Consider the following 24,941-nt stretch of genomic DNA (forward strand, 5'->3'; position numbering starts at 1 on the left):
TTTTCGTATCTAGTTGACACAAAAACTGTAATTGGATGCCTCTCTGAAACCATATGCAATTAACGATCTCACTTGCCTATTACTTAACTCCTATTGGTTTATGGTATTTTCAATTAAGTGCCATATTTTGTAGATGAAGCAGAGGAAAGAAGGTATGGATGGGTTTGGGGGGAGGGTTCCTAACAGTATTTTGTCAGGTACATCTCTAAACACACTGTGTCCATCTTGGTTTCAGGGCCTTAGGCCAAAAGGCAGGAGCATCCCCTTGAGATCTGTTCACAGCACTGAAACAAACAGGCACCAATTCAGCTGGCTCTTGAGCGTCAACTAGTGACAATGCATGACTCTTCTGAGGAACCATAAACAAACCCTCACACATGTCCTCCATGGTTAGTATTCAAACCCCTACATTTTTAGAGTCACATTTAGATCGTTCTGCTCAGAGATGTCTATACTGTACCACCTGTTATTTAAATATTTAGACTCTCTAGCTTTTCCTGAGTGATCAGGTGGAGCCAACTACAACCACCTCAGTTGCTGGTGCTATGGTGGGGAGGCAAGCAGAGAACATATACGAAAAAAAAAATGACTGGCTTTGCAATACCTGGTAAGATACATTTGAGATATATATATATATATATAAAATTTTAAAAAAATATTTATTTATTTGGCTGCGCCGGGTCTTTAGTTGCAGCACGTGGGATCTTCATTGCCACATACGGGATCTTTAGTTGCGGCACATGGGCTCTTAGTTGCGGCATGCATGCGGGATCTAGTTTCCTGACCAGGGATCGAACCGGGGCCCCCTGCATTGGGAGCACGGAGTCTTAACCACTGAACCAGCAGGGAAGTCCCTGCAATATTTTTTTTTTTTTTTTTTTGCGATACGCGGGCCTCTCACTGTCGTGGCCTCTCCCATTGCGGAGCACAGGCTCTGGACGCACAGGCCCAGCGGCCACGGCTCACCGGCTCAGCCGCTCCGCGGCATGTGGGATCCTCCCGGACCGGGGCACGAACCCGTGTCCCCTGCATCAGCAGGCGGACTCCCAACCACTGCGCCACCAGGGAAGCCCCCTGCAATATATTTTTACCTTCCTAGTTATACTCTACTTAGGTTATCACTAAGATCCATTTGTATTTTCTACATTCATGGAGAGGAATTAACAATATAATGGAATCAAAGAAGAGAAATCATGTTCAAGATTCTGAATTTGTCACAGAGAAGCCACTGTAAGTTTCAGAGAAGAATATACTTCCTGTGAACCATCTCTTCTCTAGTGTAGAGGGACACAGCTTGGAGAGTGTAACCAAACTATGACTAGGAAATGTCTTCTTGTGGCTGATGAACCCATCTGGAGGGGGGAAAGTGAAGATAGGGAAGGGAGGGGGCTGACGAGGCTAACTCTGTTTACTTAAAAATAATTTTCCAAAGTAGGAGTGATGCTCAGCTTATAGAATATATGTGATATGCATAAAACTTGGTCCATGATATTTCCTTACCTAAAATGTGCTCCCAAATTGAGTTCTGGTGCAAAGGGCTTATCTGAAACAATGGTGGAGCCAATTCCTGAAGCCTGGACAGGTATCCGGTATGTGTTGCTATTTTCAATGTCCAAAATGACTGTGTCTTTGAATGTCAGTATGTCGTTCAGGTTGGCAGTCAGTGTCAGTTCAACATCACTTTCTGGGGGAACTGTGCCTTCCTTGGGTTCAACCGTCCAGAGGGACTTTTTGTGTGCCTGTAACACAAGACTACAAGTTAACAGTGAAGATATTCTTGGCTTTTCATTCTGCACATGTCAAAGCCCTCTGTATTTCAAATGCCTGGCACTGCAGAACTCAACATCAGAGACAAACATTATTTTTTTGAATCAAAGCAGCTGGGTGTTTGTTGGCTTTTCTTTTTTTTTCTTCAAAAAGCAATATGATTCTGAAGAGCAAACCTACAATTCTACTTTTGAATGCGCTGTGAAGATTCTTTACATCTCGTCTTAAGAAAAGACGACAGCCCAGTTCTCTAACAAGCTTATACTAATTATCTGCTCTAATCTCCAAATTCTGAGATACCAACAGAAGGTACAACATCCTTCCTGGAATTTGGAAGTTTTAAAAGAAATGTTTTTCAAATGCAGAGTTTCCATGATGTTATAGTAGGGATGAACAGCTTTCATTAATAAACACAATATAGGAAGTCATCTTCATTCCTATTATTTCATCATAATCAATAGAATTTCATTTGCTAAAATTCCAAACTTATTTTGAAATGTGTGATAGGACTAAATTATAGAGTTGGAAGTGACTCCCACCAACCTGTTCCCTTTAACTGCTTAGATCCTCATGGCTCACTCTCTTTCCTCCCTAAGGTCTTTGACCAAACAATACCTCTCAATGAAGCCTACTCTGACCATCACATTTTAAGTTGCAAGCCTTCCCCCCAGTATTCCTGATCCCCTTTACCCTGCTCTATGTTTTCCCCTGCACATTCACCATCTTCTAACATTGTGCATGATTGATTTATCATGCTTCTGTCTCTTTGCACTACCATATAAGCTCTCCAAAGAAGGGATTTTTGTCTTTTTTGTTATTGTTGTTCACTGATACATCCCTAGGATCTATAACTATGCCTGGTACATAGGAGATGCTTAATAAATATTTGTTAAATGAATTCATATATCTGCCTTTTAATCAAATCCTTTGATGTTAGAGATCTTATTTATCATCTAAGGTAACTTATCCCTGGTTTTAATAACTCAAACTATTTGATATGTCTTCCTTATATTAGAGATACGTTTGTTTGTTTTTGACCTTCCAAACACTGGCATTTGGTCCACTCCCTTGGAGCTAAATAGAATAAATCAAATCTCCCTCTTCTGTTCAACAGCCCTTCAAATTCTACATCCAGCTTTAGAAGAAAACCTCATACAGCTCCAAAGTAAGTTGAAAATTTGGTTAAAGTGTCAAATAATAAAAAATGACTCATGCTATAAGCATCTTATTTAATTTAAAAATATAATTCTGTTTCTTTGGTGGTAATCTATTTTCCCAGGCTGCTTCTAAGATTTTTATCCTTGTATTTGATTGATTATAGTTCAGGTTCACTACAATGTCTCTAGTTATGGGTTTATTTGTATATCCTGCTTGGAATTTGCTACACTTCCAGAATCTGTGGTTTGATATGTTTATTTCTGAAAAATTCTCAGCCATTATGTTTTTAGATATTGTTTCTGCCTCATTCCTTCTCTTTTCCTTGTATTACTCCATTACACATGGGTATGACTTTCCTAGTGTGTCCTCTCTGTCTCAGCCTTCATCTGCATTTTCCATTCTTTCTCTGCCTGTGCTTCATTTTGGATGACTTCCTCTGAGCTATCTTCCAGTTCATTATTCTTTCTTCAGTTGTGTGTAATTCACTGTTAAACACATTTATTATGTTATTAATTTCAGCGTTTTTTGTGTGTTTTTGAATTCAGGTTTTATTATTTACTTTTCTTTTTATACATTTTTCAGCCTTTTGAGATTTTTAAAAATTCTGATTATGACATTCGACTTATTAGCTACTTTTCCTATCCTTCCTAGTCAACTGTAAATTTTATAAGCAAATTGTTCTTAGGATTTTTCAATACATATAGCAAATACACGTTCAGTGGTTCTAAGGTCCAGGTGTTGTGGGAGACACAAAAATGTCCAAAGCACCATTCCTGCCCCCAAGAAGCTGATAGTAATGACATTCAGAGAGACCACCGTGTAAACAACAAAAATGCAAGTCAGAAGGAGGTTGGGGCAAAAGTGCCTCAGGGAAATCTAAAGAACAAGGTGCATTTCCAGAGTAGAAGATATTGAAATTCTTTGACTGTACGACAAATTTCCAGACACATTTTCTTTTCTGTCTAAATGTGAAATTGAGCATAATTTTCAGGTAGTGTGATCCCTAACTATATATATATATATATATATATTAGTTAGTTAGTTAATTAATTGGCTGCATTGGGTCTTCGTTGCAGCGTGCGGGCTTTCTCTAGTTGCAGTGAGCGGGGGCTACTCTTTGTTGCGGTATGCGGGCTTCTCATTGCAGTGGCTTCTCTTGTTGCAGAGCGTGGGCTGTAGGAGCCCAGGCTTCAGTAGTTGCAGCATGTGGGCTCACTAGTTGTGGCTCACGGGCTCCAGAGCACAGGCTCAGTAGCTGTGGCGCACGGGCTTAGTTGCTCCACAGCATGTGGGATCTTCCCGGACCAGGGCTTGAACCCGTGTCCCCTGCACTGGCAGACGGATTCTTAACCACTGCGCCAGCAGGGAAGTCCCCCTAACTGTATTATACTATTGCTTGATAAAATTCAAATTTATTCTACTCTAATTTTATATATAAACAATTATCTCAAAATGAACACAAAGCACCATATCCCTATTTTGATTGCTGTATCATTTAAATCATTTCTAACAGTCCTGTTTTGAGGAAGAAATTACTCAGAAATATTTATATGGATAGATATTCATAGAAAATATTTAGTGATGACTAACAATGCACTGGGAAAAGGCTGAAAAAAGAACTGGTATAGAGATCATTTCGAAACTTCCAGGATAATGATGGAGAGGCAAAGCCAAACTCTCCACTTCACTGAGGAGGAGTCTCATCACTCCCTTGTGAATCCTTCTTGGCTCCCCCTATTCTTCTGAGTAGGGAAGCTCAGAATAAGCCCTCTGAAGAAGAGCACATAGAAGAAAACAACAACTTAAAATCAAATGTAAAATATACTCTACTGGGCTGGATTTGAGGGGGCACTCCAGTCCAGAATTATCCGGCCTCTATTTAGTTCCTATGGTGTATTTCTCCTAGCAAATGTACAAACACATGTAGGTCTATGAGGGCTCAGGTACAATGTAAAGCTGCGGATCAGAAACTTCCTGACAAGCACAGATTGGGTTTGGAATAGAGTTGCTCTGCTTGATGATGGTTGTAAATAAGAAGAATGTATGTTGCAATTTGCAGGCAAGAGTTAGAAATTTCAGCCAGGCAGAATCTCACAGGATGGCAGTGCTTTGGAATGTCACCAAAATCCAGGTCTGGCCCCAAAGCAGATTCAGAGACTGGATTTGTTCAGTGGGCCCTGCATGGTCACTCTCTTGGGGACAGGCTCACAGGCACTTAAATAAGGAGAATCTAAGATTTAAACTCAAATGCCGATTTCCCAATTAACAACTGAGGAAAATTCTATTCCATAGACCACAATGCTAATTATATTTCCTCCTGGTTTGAAAGTCTGAATGGGAACGAATAAATACATTGCATTTTAAAATTCAAATAAATTAAACAAAGCACAGAAGAACAGTTCTCAAGATTATAAGCTGTTTATAAAGAGGATGTAGATGAATGATGATGTGGAAATTTTATTTTAATTTTGGTATTAATGGAAATTATAGGTTTAACTCTTAAGTCCAGATGCCTGTTATTATTCATAACCTTTTAATATGGGCCATCTCTAGAGACACAGATATAAAAGAAAACAAACATTAAATACCACACTAGTTAAACTAGGACTGAGATAAGATATTTGTATGAGAATTTTCTCTATTCAGAGGACACTTGCCAAAAGAAATGTTGATGCTTGTATGACTCAAATTGTTTTTCCAAAATTTCTAACTTTTCTACTCACAGTAAATTAGCCCTAGTGGAGTACTAAAATATTTAGAAGACAGTAAGCAAAGTCTGTCTTTCCAGAACATTAACCTGTATTTGTATGTAGTTTCATCTTAAAATATTAGTAACAAAAAGATAATAATCCTCATAAATTCAATTTTGGGGACTATAGATCAATTATTACTGGCAAGAGAAACTACAAGATTGAATGTCACTGTATTTTGCTCATGTTGAGGGTCAAAGAAATAACTTCTTTGCATCTTAATTTATCCACTTTTCAAAAACAGTCTGTGATAGCCCAGTCACAGCAATGTAAGGTTCTCTGGCATGCACTTCAAAACTCTTATATATGTAACTGATTCACTTTGCTGTACAGCAGAAACTAACACAACATTGTAAATCAACCATATTCCAATAAAAATTTTTTAAAAATAACTAACAAGGACCTACTGTATAGCACAGGGAACTATACTCAACATTATGTAATAACGTACAAGGGAAAAGAACCTGACAAAGAATAAATATTTATATTTATATATATATATATATATATACATATACACATATATAACTGAATCGCTGTGCTGTATACCTGAAACTTACATGACACTGTAAATCAACTATACTTTAATAAAAAAAATTAGAAACAAAAAACAAAACTCATAGCCTCGACCCATTTCCCAGTTCCAAAGCCACTGTCACATTTGTAGGCATCTGTTACAGCAGTACCCACTCTCAGCACCAATATCTGTCTTAGTCAGCTGGGACTGCTATAACAAAGTACCGTAGACTGACTGGGTGGCTTATAAACTACAGAAATTTGTTTCTCACAATTCCAGAGGCTCTAAGTCTGAGATCAGAGTGCCAGCATGGTTGAGTTCTGCTGAGAGCCCTCTTTCAGACTGAAGACTGTTGCCTTTTCCTTGTATCCTCACATGGAAGAGAGCAGAGCAGAGGAAGCAAGCTATCTTCTGACCCTTAGTAGGGCACTAACCCCATCATGAGGACTCTACCCTTGTGACCTCATCTAATCCTAATTACCTCCCAAAGGCCCCACCTCCTAACACCATCACATTGGAGGGTAGGGTTTCAGCATATGAATTTTGGAGGAATACAAACATTCAGTTCCTGACATTCTGCCCCAGGCCCCCCAAATTCATGCCCTTCGCATATGTAAAATATATCCATTTCATCTAAACAGCTCCCAAAGCACATAACTTGTTTGGTTTCACAGGTTCACAGCTAGAGAGGAATTTTACCTCAGGATGAACGTACCTTGAGTCTCACTCATACCTGATTTAATTGATATTTAGATGAGACTCTAGAGTTGATACTGGAATAAGTTAAGACTGCTGGGACTGTTGGGATGGAATGCATGTATTTTGCATGTGAGAAGGACATCAATTTGGAGGGGCCAGGATGGAATGTTGTGAACTGAATGTTTGTGTTCCTCCCGAATTAATGTTGAAACCCTATCCTCAATGTGATGGTACCAGGAGGTGAGGCCTTTGGGAGGTAATGAGAGTTAGATGAGGTCGTGAGGTGGAGCCCTCACAGGATTATAAGATTAGTATCCTTGTTAAGAGTCATGAAAGACTCACTTCCTCTGCTCTGCTCTCTGTCATCTGAGGATACAGTGAGAAGTTATCAGTCTTCAGTCTGATCCAGCCTAGTGGTACTTTGTTATAGCAGCCTGCACTAAGACACAGTCCCAAAGTGAAAATACTAATATCCTCTAACATATTAACCACAGAAAATAACACAAAAGTGAGTTCTAAAGAGCTATAAATGCAAATGCAACTTCCTATAGATATTTTTAAGTGAGTCATTATAGCATCATTTCATTGGAGTTTTTATTACAGTAAATAGGAATCTCTGACATATCATTTTCAGTCTGACCTACATAATCAAAGTAATACATGGAAATAGATTTCCCATGCTTGAGTAACTAGCCCTTCTCTTTACTTAGAACTATCTGTCTTACTTTCAGTTGTTTTTATTCTAGGCTTTTATTTTATTTTGTCAAAGATTTCTCTCTTTAATGAAAAAAATCAGTAGATAATAAAGCTGGTTCCAAGGAGAATACAGAGACTGGTTTATATAGCCAGTGAAAGAAAAAAAATGCTGAAATATAATTGCTATGTTAGATATTTGTTTAATTTCCTATAGAACAATAAAATCACAACATTTGATGTAATCTTTTGCATTTCTAGAAGTCTTTTAGAATTTGAATTTTAATGTCCTGATTGACTTTGAAAGACATACAGTAATCATTTTAGGCTATTATTTTAGATAAAGTAATGCCAGCTGCTATAATGGAAAGATTCCTGATACTCAGTGGCTTAATAATACAGAAGCTTATTTCTGGCTCACATGCATTCCAGTTGGTGGCAGGAGTGAGGACGGGCTTCTGTTCCATTCAGGCATTCAAGGGCCCCAGCTAAACAGATACTGACATGTTTATTAATTCATGGCTTCTAAGCCAGTGTGGACATTGACATCTGCCTGGCCAATAAGAGAATGGAGGGTCATATGCCAAGGTTTTATGCACAAGCCTGGAAGTGGCACACATCACTTCCGCTCACTTCCACTGGCCAGAGCTCAGTCACGCAGCCACACCTAACTCCAAAGGAGGCTGGGAAATGTCATCTGCTCTGGCCCAAGAGTAAAGGAGGACAGGCGTGGTGAACTGCTAGCTACTCTCTGCTCTAGCTACCTTGTTGGTTCCGTATACTGTCACATCCTTAAGTCTTCCCCCAGCTCAGCTTTTGGAAGGTGAAGAGTTCACTCTATCAGAACACAGAAGTAGGAGTATAATTTGGTATTTCAACTTCTATGGGAATTGCAGGCCTGGAGTTCATATCTATCTGCTGTTAGGACAAATGGAGGGGCAGCTAGAAGATATAATAAAAACGTTCTAGGCAGGATCATCTCATTCTGTTGGCCTTTCTTCCCAAATATATGGCCTTTGAACACTCTACACAGTTTTACTCATTTATGAGGCTCAGCTTACAATAAAAACATAAGTCAATGCCATTTTTGTCCTTCTTTTATCAAAAAAACAAATGCCTTTCAAAAGAGGGTATTGGCAATGTCAGCTTTCCTGTTCTAATCATTTATTTTCCTCGTCTAGCCAGTAGCACAGGTCAACCCTCTGTCTACAATAAAGAGAGGGTGTCACCAGTCTAAGTGCTATTTCAAGTCTGGGGACATTAGTTTTCGACGGATGGGTACCATTTCTATTCTGATTCCTGCTGACACGGGTTGGCTGTTCCGGAAAGAAGACCTGAAGTTGCTCTCCAGGGCTGAAGTGGTCAGTTTTCTTTTTGATGAAGCTTATTAATCAATGTTTGGCATAAAACCAGGCAGCAAAGTACATCCTAGAATCCAAGAACAAGGCACATTAAAATGCCAGCTGCTGGGACTTCCCTGGTGGTCCAGTGGCTAAGACTCCGCACTCCCAATGCAGGGGGCCTGGGTTCGATCCCTGGTCATGGAACTAGATCCCACATGCCGCAACTAAGAGTTCGTATGCCGCAACTAAAGATCCCACGTGCCGCAACTCAAGATCTTGCATGCTGCAACTAAAGATCTCGCATGCTGCAACTAAAAAAAAAAAAAAAAGATCCTGCACGTGGCAACGAAGATCCCATGTGCTGCAACTAAGACCCGGTGAAGCCAAATAAATATTTATATTAAAAAATAATAATAAAAAAATAAAATAAAATGCCAGCTGCTAAGGTACTGGACTATCCTTACCAAAAGTCAGGCTCTAAACCACTCTCACCTTATGTCTCTTTGGTATTTGGCTTTTAGGGGTATCCTTTGTTTTTAGGGAGGACTTGGCCTATGTGACATTTTATGTTATTAGATGGCAAATTTGACTAAAGGAGGGATGGATGAATGATAATCATAGCTATGGAGAACATTTGGTAACCCTTTCAAAATAACAATACAGCAAGACAACGACTGATAGGTTAGGAAGGAAGGCTCTAAAGGAAAAGAGACATTGTGGTTTGAGTCCCAGATCTGCCACATTCCAGCTGTTGGACATTGGGCATGTCACTTAACCGTGTCCAGCCTCAGCTCTCCCACCTGCAGCTCATGAGACTGACTGCACCTTCTGCATAGAGTTGATGGTTAAATGAGGTGATGCATATAAAACTCAGAATAGTGTCTGGCACACGGTAAGTCTCCATAAATGACAGCTATTGTCATCATTTTACCAAGAGCTGAAATGTCCCACATGACACAATTATGGGCTCAATAGTATTTGTCCCTGAAATATATTACAAAACTGAGACAGTAAGGATGGATGCTAAGAAAGCATTAACATACAATACTCTTGCCAGAAGAGAAGCATCTCATAAGGGTTTACAGCATGCAGAAGTATAAGATGGCTACTCCTACTCCATCTCCTGGTGTCCGGTTATCTTCTCCTAGTGATTAAATCAAACACTAGTCTAGGCACTGCTGTGAGGGGATTTTGCAGATGGAGAGATTACCCCAGTGTTCCTGACCTACGCCGGAACACAGAGCCCTTAGAAGGGATCGGGCTCTTCCTAATGAGGAGATTCCAAGCATGTGAGGGTCTATGGAAGGGGTACATGGTGGGGAACTGTGGGGGGCTTGACGGCTGACAGCAGTCCCTGGCTGACAGCTAGCAAGAAAATGGGGCCTCAGTTATTCAACTGAGAGAAAACAAACTTTGCCAAACCTGAGGGGGCCTACAAGTGGATCTTTCCCTAGTCAAGCCTCCAGAAGGGAATGCAGCTCAGTCAGCATCTCGATCTCAGCCTTCTGAGATCCTAAAGGCAGGATCCAGCCAAGTCATGTCTGGACTTCTGACCCATGGAAACTGAGGTAATACATTTGTATTGTATTAAGCCACTAAGTTTGGAGTAATTGTTTATGTAGCAATAGAAAACTAATACAGGGTTCCAAAGATGAAAAAAATTAGCTTTCCTAAGCCTTCTACCAAAATCTCAGCAACAGCTGCCTCTGTTTTTCCTATGAATTGGGGCTAGAATGCCTGAGTCATTCCAGTAGCCCATGAACAACACATACAGGAGGTTGGTACGTGTATGTGCATATGACTGTGCAAAGGATGGAAAAATTGTGATCTTTTGCAATTCAGAATTCCATGCCCACCGGTGATAAGTGTTATACCCTCCTCCTTAGATATGAGGGTACACATATCTAAGGCTAACATGTGCTTTTTATTTGACAATAGGGCATTAGCACACTTAGGCAGTGATCAGGTCCCAAGGTAAAACAGTCAGAGCTTTTATAAATTACCCTATCATGTACTTAATATTTGCCATAAAAGACAAAAGTGTTTGCACATGTCGTTTCAACAGTGAACGAGAGCAAATACACTCAGGCAGACCTCCTATCCTGCAGTGCTAATGACTATGAAGCTTGAAGAAAACAGCACTGTGCCCTTTTCTCTAAAATGACTCGCTTGCCAGTTGAAATCTGCAGGAATTTCCTTCCATGGAATGAGAGGACACAAATGACAACAGGAACCAAGGTGCAGAGTCAGGGATTTCTCTGGATTTATACTATTATCTCAGCAGATGACCAATTCTTTGTGGAACAAGAACAATGAACAGTCACTGAGGCCTTTCTCTTTTTTGTCCTCTAAATGATATCTGTAGTCATATGGTTCTCTGCCCTGAAGTGAGTCACTTTGCTGCTTAAAATAATTAACTGAACGTTAGGAGATGAAGTACAAAAGAAATGATGCAGGAGCTTTATAAGAGAAGCAGAGAGGGTCATCATTAAAAGAGGGGGCTTTAAAGTCACATGGAGACCTGTCGGTCAACTGTGGACTCTGCCCATGTGTAGCCAGGTGGCTCTGTATTAATTTTTAAAATCTAGGTTTCAGTTTTCTCATCTGTTAAATGTATTACTTGAAGAGGAAATAAAATGGGTGCCAAGCACCTAGTACTTTGTCTACCACAAAGTAAATACTCAATAATTGGTGGTTATTATTAACGTTATCATTCAAAACTTCACGTCCAGTTCTCCTTCCTGCTTGCACCCTCCCCAATCTAGTTGACAGGAATCTCTTTCACAGGCCTGATCCTATGCCTCTCTTGCTGGAAATTCTGGATGGCTCTCCAGTGTCTGGACCAGTGGTGCTGAATTTTTTTCCCCTTTGAGAAAGCTATGGAACCCCTCCATAGAAAAGGTACACACACACACACACACACACACACACACACACACACACACACACACCCCACATATCCCAAACTTTACATATAATTTCCAGGGTTCATGGACCCCCAAACATGGTGGGTGTTTCTCATCTTTTCTGTTTGAAACAAAGGCAGCCTGCAATCAAGACTGGTGCACCAGATAAGAACCTATGGTCTGGAGGATTTGTTCCAAATCCTTTGTTAGAGGGCCCCAACGCACTTTTCCAGGCTTACTTCCCAGGCACTGTCAATTTCCAACACACACCCTCGGTTTCAGCCACACCAGATCTTCCCGAGTGTGCTGTACATCATCACTGCATTTGACTATGCTGTTCTCTGGAAATGTACACCCCATTTCCCTGTCCTTCTCCTCCTTATGCCTCAAGTCTCCACTCAAATGTGCCTACCTCTGAACATTTTTAATTTTATGGAAGAATTAGCCACTTCCTCCTCTGTGCTTATATATAACATAGCAGCACACTGTAATACTGTGTTATTTTTGTATCCATTTCTTTTTTTTGAAACTGTAAACTCTTTGAAGAAAGAGATCATTCTTATGATTTTATGAAGAAAGATCATTTTTATGTCTCTCCCTTCAGCTAGAAGAGTTCATCCCAGGCATGAGGAAGATGCTTAAAAATATTTATTTATTGGTCAATAAATATATGAAAAATGTTCAGCATCACCAGTAAGCCAAAGAAACACAAACTTAACTAATGATACAACACTTTTTTTCATCTGCCAGTTCAGTAAAACAAACAAAATGTTAGCAAGGGTCTCGGAGAGGGTGACATTCTTTAACACTGACGGGGGTAGGGTGGGTAGGATACAAACTGGTACAAACTTTCTGAGACACCATATCAAAAGATGTATCAATACTCTTAGTTATGTTCATGCCATTTGACCCAGCAATTGCATTTCTAGGTATTTAGTCTAAGGAAGCAGTTAAAGATGGGAGCAGCAATTAAGATGTGAGCATTGTTTACAGTGATGAAAAACTGGAAACCACCTATCAGTCGGGGATTAGTTAGTTAAACAACTGTCGTGGAGCCAAATGATGCAATAAAGTCAGTCACTGAAAATGATCTGAACAGGAATACTCCTTAATAATTCATATCAAAATTGACTATACTACACTGCTGAATGAAAATAGCTGGTAATGAAATAGTATTATTTGACGGTGGGGGTAGGAATACACAGTCAGACACACAAACACAGTAAAGTTTTGGAAGATGTACACCAAAGATTTTATAGTGGTTATCTTCAGGGTGGCATACAGTGATTTTTTTTCTCTATCCTTATAGAATAAACAGAAGTTAAGGAAATATTATTTGTGTAACAAGAAGACACACGTATATTTCTTGAATAAATAACTCATTCTAAAAGGATACGATCACTCTTCTCTTTAGAGAGCATTTAATTTTAACTCTGCTCTCTTGCTTCAGATTCATTCCCAGTTTCTTTCTTTCTTAGAAGCTTTTTCTTTAAAAATAAATAATACACGTCACAGTGTTAAATTCAAATGGATTCAAGGATAATGAGTCTCTCTCTCTCTCATGCCTGTGCATGATCACTAGTTACCATCCCCAGAGGCAGCCACTGTTTGCTGTTTTCTGCCTGGCTTTTCAGAGAAACTTTATAAGTAAAATTAGACATATATGTATTTATATTATTACATATATACTTTTCTTGCATAAATGGTAGCATACTTACACACTCTGTCCTGAAGCATGACGTAAATTTTTAAATTTTACTTGTATTAAATGTATACACATGCACAATTTCCAAAGTTAAATGGTTCTAGAAAAGTTATATTGTGAGAATTTGGTAAAGTTGCAGGATACAAAATTAATACACAGAAATCTCTTGCATTCCTATACACTAACAACGAAAGATCAGAAAGAGAAATTAAGGAAACAATCCCATTTACCATTGCAACAAAAAGAATAAAATACCTAGGAATAAACCTACCTAAGGAGGGAAAAGACCTGTACTCAGAAAACTATAAGATACTGATGAAAGAAATCAAAGACAACACAAACAGATGGAGAGATATATCATATTCTTGGATCAGAAGAATCAATATTGTGAAAATGACTATACTACCGAAAGCAGTCTACAGACTCAATGCAATGGCATTTTCCACAGAATTAGAACAAAAAATTTTACAATTTGTATGGAAACACAGAAGACCCTGAATAGCCAAAGCAATCTTGAGAAAGAAAAACTGAGCTGGAGGAATCAGGCTACCAGACTTCAGACTATACTACAAAGCTACAGTAATCAAGACAGTATGGTACTGGCACAAAAACAGAAATATAGATCAATGGAAAAGGATAGAAAGCCCAGAGATAAACCCACATACCTATGGTTACCTAATCTATGACAAAGGAGGCAAGAATATACAATGGAGAAAAGACAGCCTCTTCTATAAGTGGTGCTGGGAAAACTGGACAGCTACATGTAAAAGAATGAAATTAGAACACTCCCTAACACCATACACAAAAATAAACTCAAAACAGATCAAAGACCTAAATGTAAGGCCAGACACTATAAAACCATTAGAGGAGAACATAGGCAGAACACCCTCTGACATAAATCACAGCAAGATCTTTTTTGACTCACCTCCTAGAGTAATGAAAATAAAAACAAAAATAAACAAATGGGATCTTATGAAACTTCAAAGTTTTGTGCAGCAAAGGAAGCCATAAACAAAACAAAAAGACAACCCTCAGAATGCGAGAAAATATTTCAAATGAAGCAACCGACAAAGGATTAATCTCAAAAATATACAAGCAGCTCATGCAGCTCACTATCAAAAAAACAAACAACCCAATCACAAAATAGGCAGAAGACCTAAATAGACATTTCTCCAAAGAAGATATACTGGTTGCCAACAAACACACGAAAGAATGCTCAACATCACTAATCATTAGAGAAATGCAAATCAAAACTACAATGAGGTATCACCTCACACTGCTCAGTATGGCCATCATCAAAAAATCTACAAACAGTAAATGCTGGAGAGGGTGTGGAGAAAAGGGAACCCTCCTACACTGCTGATGGGAATGTAAACTGGTACAGCCACTATGCAGAACGGTATGGAGGTTCTTTTAAAAACTAACACAGAGCTACCATATGACCCAACAATCCCACTCTTAGGCATATATCCAGAGGAAACCATAATTCGAAAGGATGCATGCACCCTGATGTTCATTGCAGCACTCTTTACAATAGCCAGGACATGGAAGCAACATAAATGTCCATCAACAGAGGAATGGATAAAGAAGATGTGATACATATATACAATGGAATATTACTCAGCCATAAAAAGGAACAAAATAGTGCCATTTGCAGAGACATGGATGGATAGAGATTGTCATACACAGTGAAGTAAGTCAGAGAGAGAAAAACAAATATCATATAATATTGCTTATATGTGGAATCTAGAAAAATGATACAGAGGAACTTATTGGCAAAACAGAAATAGAGTCACAGATGTAGAGAATAAACTTATGGTTACCAAGGAGGGTAAGAGGGGGTGGGATGAATTGGGAGATTGGGATTGACATATATACACTACCACGTTAAAAACAGATAACTAATGAGAACCTACTGTGTAGCACAGGGGACTCTACTCCATGATCTGTGGTGACCTAAACGGGAAGGGAATCTCAAAAAGAGTGGATATATGCATATGTATAGCTGATTCACTTTGCTGTACAGCAGAAACTAACACAACATCATAAAGCAACTATGCTCCAATAAAAATTAATTTAAAAATATTTTTAAGAAGGTATACTGTGAAAAACACTTGTCTCTTGAACCCACTCTCCCACCCTTCTCATTCTCATTCTCATTGTTGGACATTAATGAGGGCAACCCCTTTAATTTTTAGCATTTTCTTTTGGTGTTTACCTTCACACCTGTAAGTAATCTACTGCTACTTCCGAATTTTTCAGTTTGAGCCTTATCCATTTGCTTCTACGGAAGATAATGAAACTTTTTTTCTCTCCCTCTCTCTGTGCATTTGTTTTACCAACTCTTCTACATTTTCATTTTGGGTAGTTTCATCTGACGGTTCACTTCCACAGTTTTCATCTGTATGTAATACGCAGTTAAACCCATCTATTGAGTTCCTAATTTCAATTGTAGTTTTTAGGTCTTCAATTCCCATTTTTTCTCTTTTATACTTTCTAGATCTCTACCAAAATTTTAAATCTTGCCTTTTATTTCCTTCAGTATATTAAGCATATTGTAGTTTTATATTAATTTGTCTCCTGTATGCCTGGTAATTTTTAAATTAACTGTTTGACGTTGTGTATGAAAACTGTAGAGATACTTTGAGGCTTAGAACAATGTTGTCTTCCTCTGGTGAGACTATATATTTGCTTCTAGGAAAGATGTTGGGGAAAACTAGCAATCCCGGAACTCCTTTATATAGGCAGAGATTAAAATGATGGTCTGTACAAGCTTTCTTTTGTTCCCAGAATGTAGCTTTTCCTAGTACTAACCAAAAGTTTGGGAGTCTTACCGAGTCCATTCTTCTCCAATTTTTCTCTCTCTAGCCTGTCCTGATTCCAATGTTTATCTTCTTAGACCAGTGAGTTTTCTGAAAGCTCCTTTCAGTTTTTCAGCCTCTTCTGGTACTATATGGGAAAAGCAGTCACAAACGCTGGACATATATTTCTCAATTTCCTTTTTCTTTTGGGTTGTCATTGGCTTTGTTTGCTCCGTCATTCCCTGAAACTCATGATTTTTCGTATCTTGCCCAGCTTTTCTCTCTGTTCTTAGAGGGAAGTAGTTCAGAATGATATATTGAATTGAAAGGGCTTGGTCTGAGCTTGGTATGCTGAGAGTTCCGGTTGGTCAAGCAATTGCCCTACCTCTTAATTTCCCCATTTGTGGGGGAAAAAAAAGTCTGAGAATTTTAAGGCCAGCAGACTTTGATTGTATGAGGGAGGCAGGTATCTGTAATTTACACAGCTCTTAAGTAATATGTACCAACAATTTTTTTAAAATTTTTGTTTTATATTGGAGCATAGTTGATTAACAATGTTGGGTTAATTTCAGGTATACAGCAAAGTGATTCAGTTATACACATACATGTATCTATTCTTTTTCAACAATCTTTTAAGGCTACAAGGAGGTATCTTTGAACAAGGACAATAATGTTCTTTCTGAAAGTCACTGCCTTCTCAAGAGAGATTAAAATTTTTTAATTAAAAAATTTACAAAATTAAAAAAAATTTTAAGATAAAATATTTTTTAAAAAGACAGTGAAAAGTGTCATATCAAACACAAGTCATGATGATAGTTAAATAAAAGGAAATAGGACTGCTCTGAGCACATAGGCATGATTTTCACAGTGCCAGGAAGCATCTGTACAAATACATGAACAAATAAGCCCCAAGGAGCTAAAGAATTAGAAAGCTAATGAACCTGAAATTTCTAAAGTAAGTTATTTGCTAATAAACCTTTTTTTCTTTGATGTGGAAGAACACATATGGATTCATCAATAAAAATGTTTCATATTTTATAAGATGGCTTCACTGTCAAAAATTATAGAAACAAGTGAAGAGTAAGGAAAAAGGCAGCATTAAAGTTCCCATTTGACAGAGCACTATACTACGTGGATCACTTAAATTTGAAACCTTGGGGCCTCTCTGAGTGTGCCTTATTTCTTTTTCTTTCTTACCTAAGAAAAATATAAAAGATCTTAAGATACAGTGTCATAAAAATTTAAGTCTTTCCATAAGCCATTTCACCTAGATCTTCTTGTCTGTCAACATTAACAATCAAAGCTACCATCTATTGAATGCTGAGTGCTTATTTTTAACCAGGCACTTTCTACATAGATTATCATGTTTAATCTTCTAGATGCCATTATTAGTTCCATTTAAAGAGAAGGAACCAAAGGCTCTGAAAGATTAAATAACGTGCCCAGAATTAGTGCACGCACAGTTAAGGCTTGATTCCGGATCTGTTTGAATACAGTACCTACACTGTCGATGGTACAGAATACTACTTCAGCACTGACACACTTAACCACTCTTTGTTGAGTGACTGCCATATGTAAGATAACTGTGCATGACACATGACCATGCCCACCCTCAGATAATGTTGTCCTCCCCTCCCAGACACACCCCAGTTTAATGTCCTAACATCTCAGAGGAGGATTTTTTTTCTTCCAAAGCATGAAACAATGCTGCATACAACTTCATCGCAACTGACATTTAAAAAAATACCCCAAGTGTCACCCTATGGAGAGCTCTACTATGTTATATATGCCTCTCCAGTCTCTTTCCTTTTACTTGAGACAGGGAAGATGAAATGTGACTAAGGAAGAATATGATCTGCTCCCTGATCAACATCATATAATATTGATGTATGTGTGTTGGGGATTTCATACCATTAATAAACTTTTACACCGTGCATCTCTTCTTGTCTTTTCTCATTATATAAAAGTGTTTATTTCATTTTGTACTAGCTTATTATTGAAGATGACTGTCTACTGTCAGTGCACAAACAGGCAGAATAAATTCTTTAGTTGATAATGACAATAAGAGGCATCCCCTAAAAGTGACATGAGTTGGTGTCTTAGTCAATGTGGGTTGCTATAACAGAATACTATACTGGGTGGTTTATTAACAACAGAAATTCATTTCTCACAGTTCTGGTGGATGGCAGTCTGAGATCAGAGTGCCAACATGATCAGGTTCTGGCATGAGCGAGCTCGCTTCTGGGTTGCAGACAACCATTTTTCTCATTGTATCCTCACGTGATGGAGAGGGTGAGAAAGCTCTCTGGGGTCTCTTTTATGAGGGCACTAATCTCATTCATGAGGGCTCTACCTTCATGACTTAATTACCTCCCAAAGGTCTCATCTCCTAATACCATCACTTGGGGGGTTAGGATTTCAATATATGAATTTGGAGGGCAGGGCACAAACATTTAGCCCATTGCAGTTGGGTTGATGATGATGATGGTAATAGGGAAGAAGTTATAGATTTTTATGGAGGAGGGAAATTAGAACTTGAAAAAAAAAGCACATTTGATCCATATGAAGGAAGTTTTGCCTTAATCTCCCTCTGTGGTGACAAGTATTAACTGTATGCCTGAATAATAATTAATTAACATCAACAATTTGCTAAAGCTAAGTAAGAGCTGGAATAGGCAGAATGAAGATGGAAAGGTTTACAAAGCATGCAGGAAACCAAGACATTTTTCTTTTATTTTCTGGCTAGCTCTTTAGTGACAAGGAAATCAAATCTCCTTTCATTTTGGCTCTAGCTTATACTGGAACTAATCATATTCAATCAGTAGAGCTGTCGCTCTAAATTCAGGGAAGGTGCTGACCCATCATGTTACCTAACATTCAATCAGTAGCTTTCCTTCTCTCAGGGTGGTTTATAATCAATATGACCTACTGGAATCTGTCTTTTGAGTTTCACATTTAGCTACGCCAAAGTAAAAGAGGTCTCAAGTGAGGGTGGGGGTGAGAGGCTTACAGCTCTCTGTCAAGTACAAACCTTTGCTCCTGGAAGTCTCTTGATATCACTGCCACTGGTATCCTCTTGTCACTGAATGAGTCACTTGGTATGGCTTAGCAAAAGCACAGTCCATTCTGGAATGGCTATGACTTTTATGTGGTGAAAGAAAAGATGTCCACCATGATAAACTAGAATGTTATTCTCTTCTTATCTCCTTATTACTGTGAATTTATTTTATAGATTTTTCACAATTAAGGCTAAGACATAAGAACTCTGCTCTCTCATGCCAGCTGAAGATACATTTCATCATCCTTTTGTCAGTGCTCACCGATAATATATAAAGCACTATAAAAAGCAGTTAAGAGGACTGACAATAGATCAATGAGTTTAAGCTTTAAAACATGTCTTTTACTCTAACACACAGAAAAAAGAGATAATGTTTTGAAAAATGAAAAGCCAGGCATAGCTGTTTCCGTATCTTGGCAACTGGAAATAATGCTGCTGTGAACACCAGGGTGTGTGTATTTTTTTGAATTAGTGTTTATGTTTTTTTCAGAGATATACCCAGGAGTGGAATTGCTGGGTCACATGGCAGTTCTGTTTTTAGTTTTTTAAAAAAACTTCCATATTGTTTTCCACAGTGGCTGCACCAGTTTACAGTCTCACCAACAGTGTACAAGGGTTCCCTTTTCTCCACATCCTTGCCAGCATTTGTTATTTGGGACTTTTTGATGATAGCAATTCTGACAGGTGTGAGGTGGTAACTCATTGTGGTTTTGATTTGCATTTTCCTGATGATTAGCAATGCTGAGCATCTTTTCATGTGCCTGTTGGCCATCTGCATTTCCTCTTTGAAAAAACGTCTATTCAGTTCTTCTGCCCATTTTTTAATTGTGCTTTTTTTTTTGATGTTGAGTTGTATGAGCTGTTTATATATGTTGGATATTAATCTCTTATCAATCCTACCATTTGCAAATATTTTCTCCCATTCAGTAGGTTGTCTTTTTGATTTGATGCTGGTTTCCAGGCATAGTTGTACTCAAAAACAAGGTAAACATCATATGGGCCAGAAGTGGAAGAGAAACAATAACCTTCTAGTAAAGGAAGCTCAAGGGAGAAAAACGGAAACCAAAAAGAGCTTCCAGGAAGTAAAGGATAAGGGTCAAGGTCCCAAGCTAAGAGAGATTCCTTGTATTTGAAAGAAGGCTAAACAAAGCTGTGATGTTCCTGAGGCTACAGTCTACACACAGGCTTGTGCCAGTGGTGGTGGACATTATGGTGGTGAAATAGAGACTGTCATGTAGATAGGCTCCAGGCCACGCCACTGCCCAGTGTGATGACTGATTCTACATCCCCATGGAAAAAAGGCTCAGCACTTGATTCTGGACTAGTGATTTGCTCAGGGTGAAGACAAATGGAAAAAATGCTAGACAGGGAGATAAGAGCACTGAGAATGAGAGAAAAAATACCCCACACCTGATTAATTTATCATTTAAAATTCCAAATGCAACCTCAAACAACAGGTTAATGAATTCATTCTTGAGCATCAATAGAGCTAAATGAAATTGATTAGAAAATGTGCCGAGACCCTTGTAGAGGTTCAGGATACGATAATATATATAAAACAAGGATTATGAAACAAAAACATGAAGATATGAATCGAGAATTGTAGATATGAATAACCAATTATAAATCTTGGAATTGAAAAGTACCGTCACCGAAATTAAATTTAAAAAGTAAGGATTCCCAGGTGGTGCAGTGGTTAAGAATCCAGCTGCCAATGCAGGGGACATGGGTTCAAGACCTGGTCTGGGAAGATCCCACATGCCGCAGCGCAACTAAGTCCATGCACCACAACTACTGAGACTGCGCTCTAGAGCCCGCGAACCACAACTACTGAGCCCACGTGCTGCAGCTACTGAAGCCCGCACATCCTAGAGTCCGTGCTCTGCAACAAGAGAAGCCACCACAATGAGAAGCCCGCACACCGCAATGAAGAGTAGCCCCCACTCGCCACAACTAGAGAAAGCCCGCGTGCAGCAACGAAGACTCAACGCAGCATAAATAAATAAATAAATAAATGTATTAAAAAAAAAACTATATTAAAAAAAGTAAGTAGATAAGATACTTGATTTGCAAAAAGAGAATTTGGAAACTGGAACATACCACTGAGGAGGCACCACAGAGAGATGAAGAGATGAAAGATATGGATGGAAATAAAATTAAGCTTGTAGAATTGCACAGAAACATTTGTGTGTGTGTGTGTGTGTGTGTGTGTGTGTGTGTGTGTGTGTGTGCATGTACATATATGTGTATTGTTTTCCTCAGAGTAGAAAATAGAAGGACTGGTAGAGAAGAAACATTTCAAGAGATGATGGCAAAAAACTTTCCAGTATTTAAGGGTCAAATCTTCAGATACAGTAAAGAGAAATTTACGAAAATAAAAAATGAAAACACAGTCTTAAAATCAACTAGTGAGAAAGACAAATTACCAATAAAGGAATAATAATCAGGCTAACAGCAGAATTTTATCAGCAACGATTCATGCCAGAGATCAATGTACAAAGGAAAAAAAACCTTGTCAAATAGATTCTTATACTCAGCTAAACTAGCATGCAAGACTGAAGGTGAAATCAAGATATAGTCAAGTTGCCCATAAACTATGAAACCTCTAGCATAGAATTTAAAGGGATATAATTCACCAAGAAGAAATACAAACCAAGAAGGAAGCAGAGAGATACAAGAAATAAAAGAAGAATAAAGAGAAATTCATGAAATATTTTGATAACTAGTGAGTAGTTACTGAATGACAAAATTCAGCAACTTTGTGGAAAGAAGAGAAGATCCAAAATTCTACACAATAATTACAAATGACAGGTGTGAAGAAAGGTTAAGAGATAATAAATGTGTGATAGGGTCCTTGTCTTATTCTTGAGGAGGACCAAGATACTGATTTCTTTCATTATTGTTAGAAAAAGGTAACATTTATTTGTTAGGGTTAATAACAAATAAAATAAATAAATAAAATCTATAGCCTCCAAACGAGTATGGGAAAAATGTACGTAAGATAGCAGTGGTTGGAGGGGGGTTTGGAGAAAATTTATCAATCCAGTACAAAGCAGAAAAGGAGAAAACTAAAGTAGAAAACAGTTATAGTATATAGGAAAGACATGGTAGAAGTAAGTCCATATATTTCAATAATCACAATAAATTTTAAAAGGTTAGTCTTGGTATGGTTGATTGAATAATAGCCCTCCAAAGATGTCCATATCCTAATCCCTGATATCTGTGAATATGTTGTTTTACATGTCAAAAGGGACTTTCAGATATGATTGAGGATCTTGAGATGAAGGGATCATCTTGGATTATTGGTGTGGTCCCAATGTAACCACAAAGTTCCTTATAAGAAGGAGGCAAGAGGGTCACAGTCAGAAAAGAAGTAAGAATGCAAACAGAGGTCAGAGAGCAAAGATGTTATGCTGCTGCTGGCTTTGAAGGTGCAGGAAGGAGCCATGAGCCAAGGTATGCAGGTGGCCTCCAAAGATGGCAAAGGCAAGGAAGTAGTTTCTCCTCCAGAGTCTCAAAAAGGCACACAGCCTTATAGACACATTTTAGACTACCGACCTTCAGAACTGTAGGATAACAAATTTGTTACAGCAGCAATAGAAAACTAATGTACTCACCAATTAAAAGACAGAGTCTATCATTAGCGTTTAAAAAATTCAGTCATGTGGTGTTTTAAGAGAGTCTAAACAAATCAGCACACAAAACAAACCAATGCATACCAAAAAATCCTGAAAATTAGGGAATGAAAAAGATACATCATGCAAATGCTAGCTAAAAGAAAGCTGATGTAGCATTATCTCTAGCAGGCAAAATAGAATTTAAGTCAAAAAGCATAAATAGGGGCTAAAATGGACAACTTACTATGAAAAAAGGAATAATATATTGTGATATGTAAGTCATGAATTTATATGCACCTACCAACATAGCTTTTAAATATATGGAGTGAAAGTTGACATAATTACAAGGAGAAATGGAAAAGTGGGAGATTTTGATAAAATTATATCAGAAACTATTATGTCATACAAATAATTAAGGCAGTAAAATATTTGAACAATACAGTACATAAGCTTGATTTAATACAAACACGTGCCAGAAATTCAAAGCAGAGACCCTTGTCACTTGAAGGAGACAGGCATATAAATAAGTAAATATAAAAAGGGGGATCCCTACTTACGCAAGAGAATAACCCGATGGCTTAGGATCAGAAGGAGATGTGAAAGCCTGATGATTCCCTTGATGCCACATCACTGTGTATTTCTATGGCAAATGACCAAAAACATGTTTAAAAAGAACTGCTTGAATGAGACATCAGAATTACTGCTTCCTGGATCCTGGAAACTCTATAAAGACCTAACTGCAAGGGGCTCTCTTGCAGATCACAGAGGCAAAGGACGCTGTGAAAATGTTTTAGTGCCAGCCGAATCCCAAGGTGCCACTGACACCTGTACACAAGTTCTCCAGTTAACGGTACACCTGAGGTTGAATTAGAGCCAAGAGTAAATGAAAAAGAATTCCAAATGCTTCCAAACAAGTGCTGAGCAATGCACTTGCTCCACCTAGCAAGGGGCACCCATGCAAAGAAGGCATCTATCTTCCAGCCCAGGGCTGAGGTCCCAGTGGCCAGGGACCACATCCTCGCCCTCATTTCTGCTGTCATCCCGACAGGAGCGCCGTGTGCACAAGCAGAGCCCACGCACTCTTGCCAAAAGGGTCTTTCTATGGTCTGCTCTCACATTCTGATATTTTTTACCCCACGCAAAACAGAGGTGACTTACTCTATTGTTTGGAGTCCTTCACCTTAATCCAAGTAAGTTGGCCCATTCAAAACCTCAAGGGGAGGCTGTTATTTCAAACATTCCAAAGCAAAGCATGACAGACGGCTGGCAGTGGGTGCCGCATCTGGGGAGGGTGGACTTTTTGACTGGCAGTCAGAAGAGGGGAGAGAATGACCCCTCCTTTTAGGGCACCCAGCAGAAAAGAGAAGAACTTCCAGACATGGATTTGTAGTGATAACATAAGAAATGAAGACTGTGCCCTTGGCCCTACTTATTTCTGAGTGAGCAAGAAATTAAATGCAATAATTACCTGACCACGACTTACGGGGGCACTGAGCGCTGGGGTTAGGGAACAAACAACTATTAACTGAAACTCTCCTAATGTTTAGTGATTCCTGTAAGGATGAATTTGTAGATTCAGTATGGTATATCAAGTTGAAATTTAATAAACGGTATTTCAATTTCTTTCTCCACTGTAGTTAATTTCTAAGTTAGTGTAATTCAATTTCTATATTAACACACATAGTATTTACTAGGAAATCCATCAAAAATCCCAGCCGAAATATGAAAGGAGTTTAATTTTCACCTATGAGAAATACAGTTGAAACTACTTTTATGCTATAAAGGTAATCAACTCAATAAACGCCGGTTTTCCACGAGGAGCCTGAGGGAAGAACATCACACTTTTGTCGCCTTGGAACTGGAGCTTGCTGTTTTAAGATGATATTAAACAATCAAAAGATGGAATCATGAAAACCTTTATGGAAAA

The 24,941-nt window shown here is 38.5% G+C and overlaps 1 protein-coding gene across 3 annotated transcripts in view; it reads right to left on the reverse strand.

Annotated features, from left to right (window-relative positions):
* The window catches only part of HYDIN (HYDIN axonemal central pair apparatus protein), a gene marked incomplete at both ends in the record, with an annotated part of 352,197 nt that overhangs the window by 188,535 nt on the left and 138,721 nt on the right, over positions 1-24,941 (reverse strand). For all 3 annotated transcript variants that reach the window (XM_082863052.1, XM_082863051.1, XM_082863050.1), the window contains one exon: positions 1,501-1,739. In XM_082863052.1, coding sequence (XP_082719178.1) covers positions 1,501-1,739 — 239 coding nt within the window. The remainder of the gene's footprint in view (positions 1-1,500; positions 1,740-24,941) is intronic.

Source organism: Leucopleurus acutus (assembly GCF_964270905.1).
Source record: "Leucopleurus acutus genome assembly, chromosome: 20".
Taxonomy (NCBI): domain Eukaryota; kingdom Metazoa; phylum Chordata; class Mammalia; order Artiodactyla; family Delphinidae; genus Leucopleurus; species Leucopleurus acutus.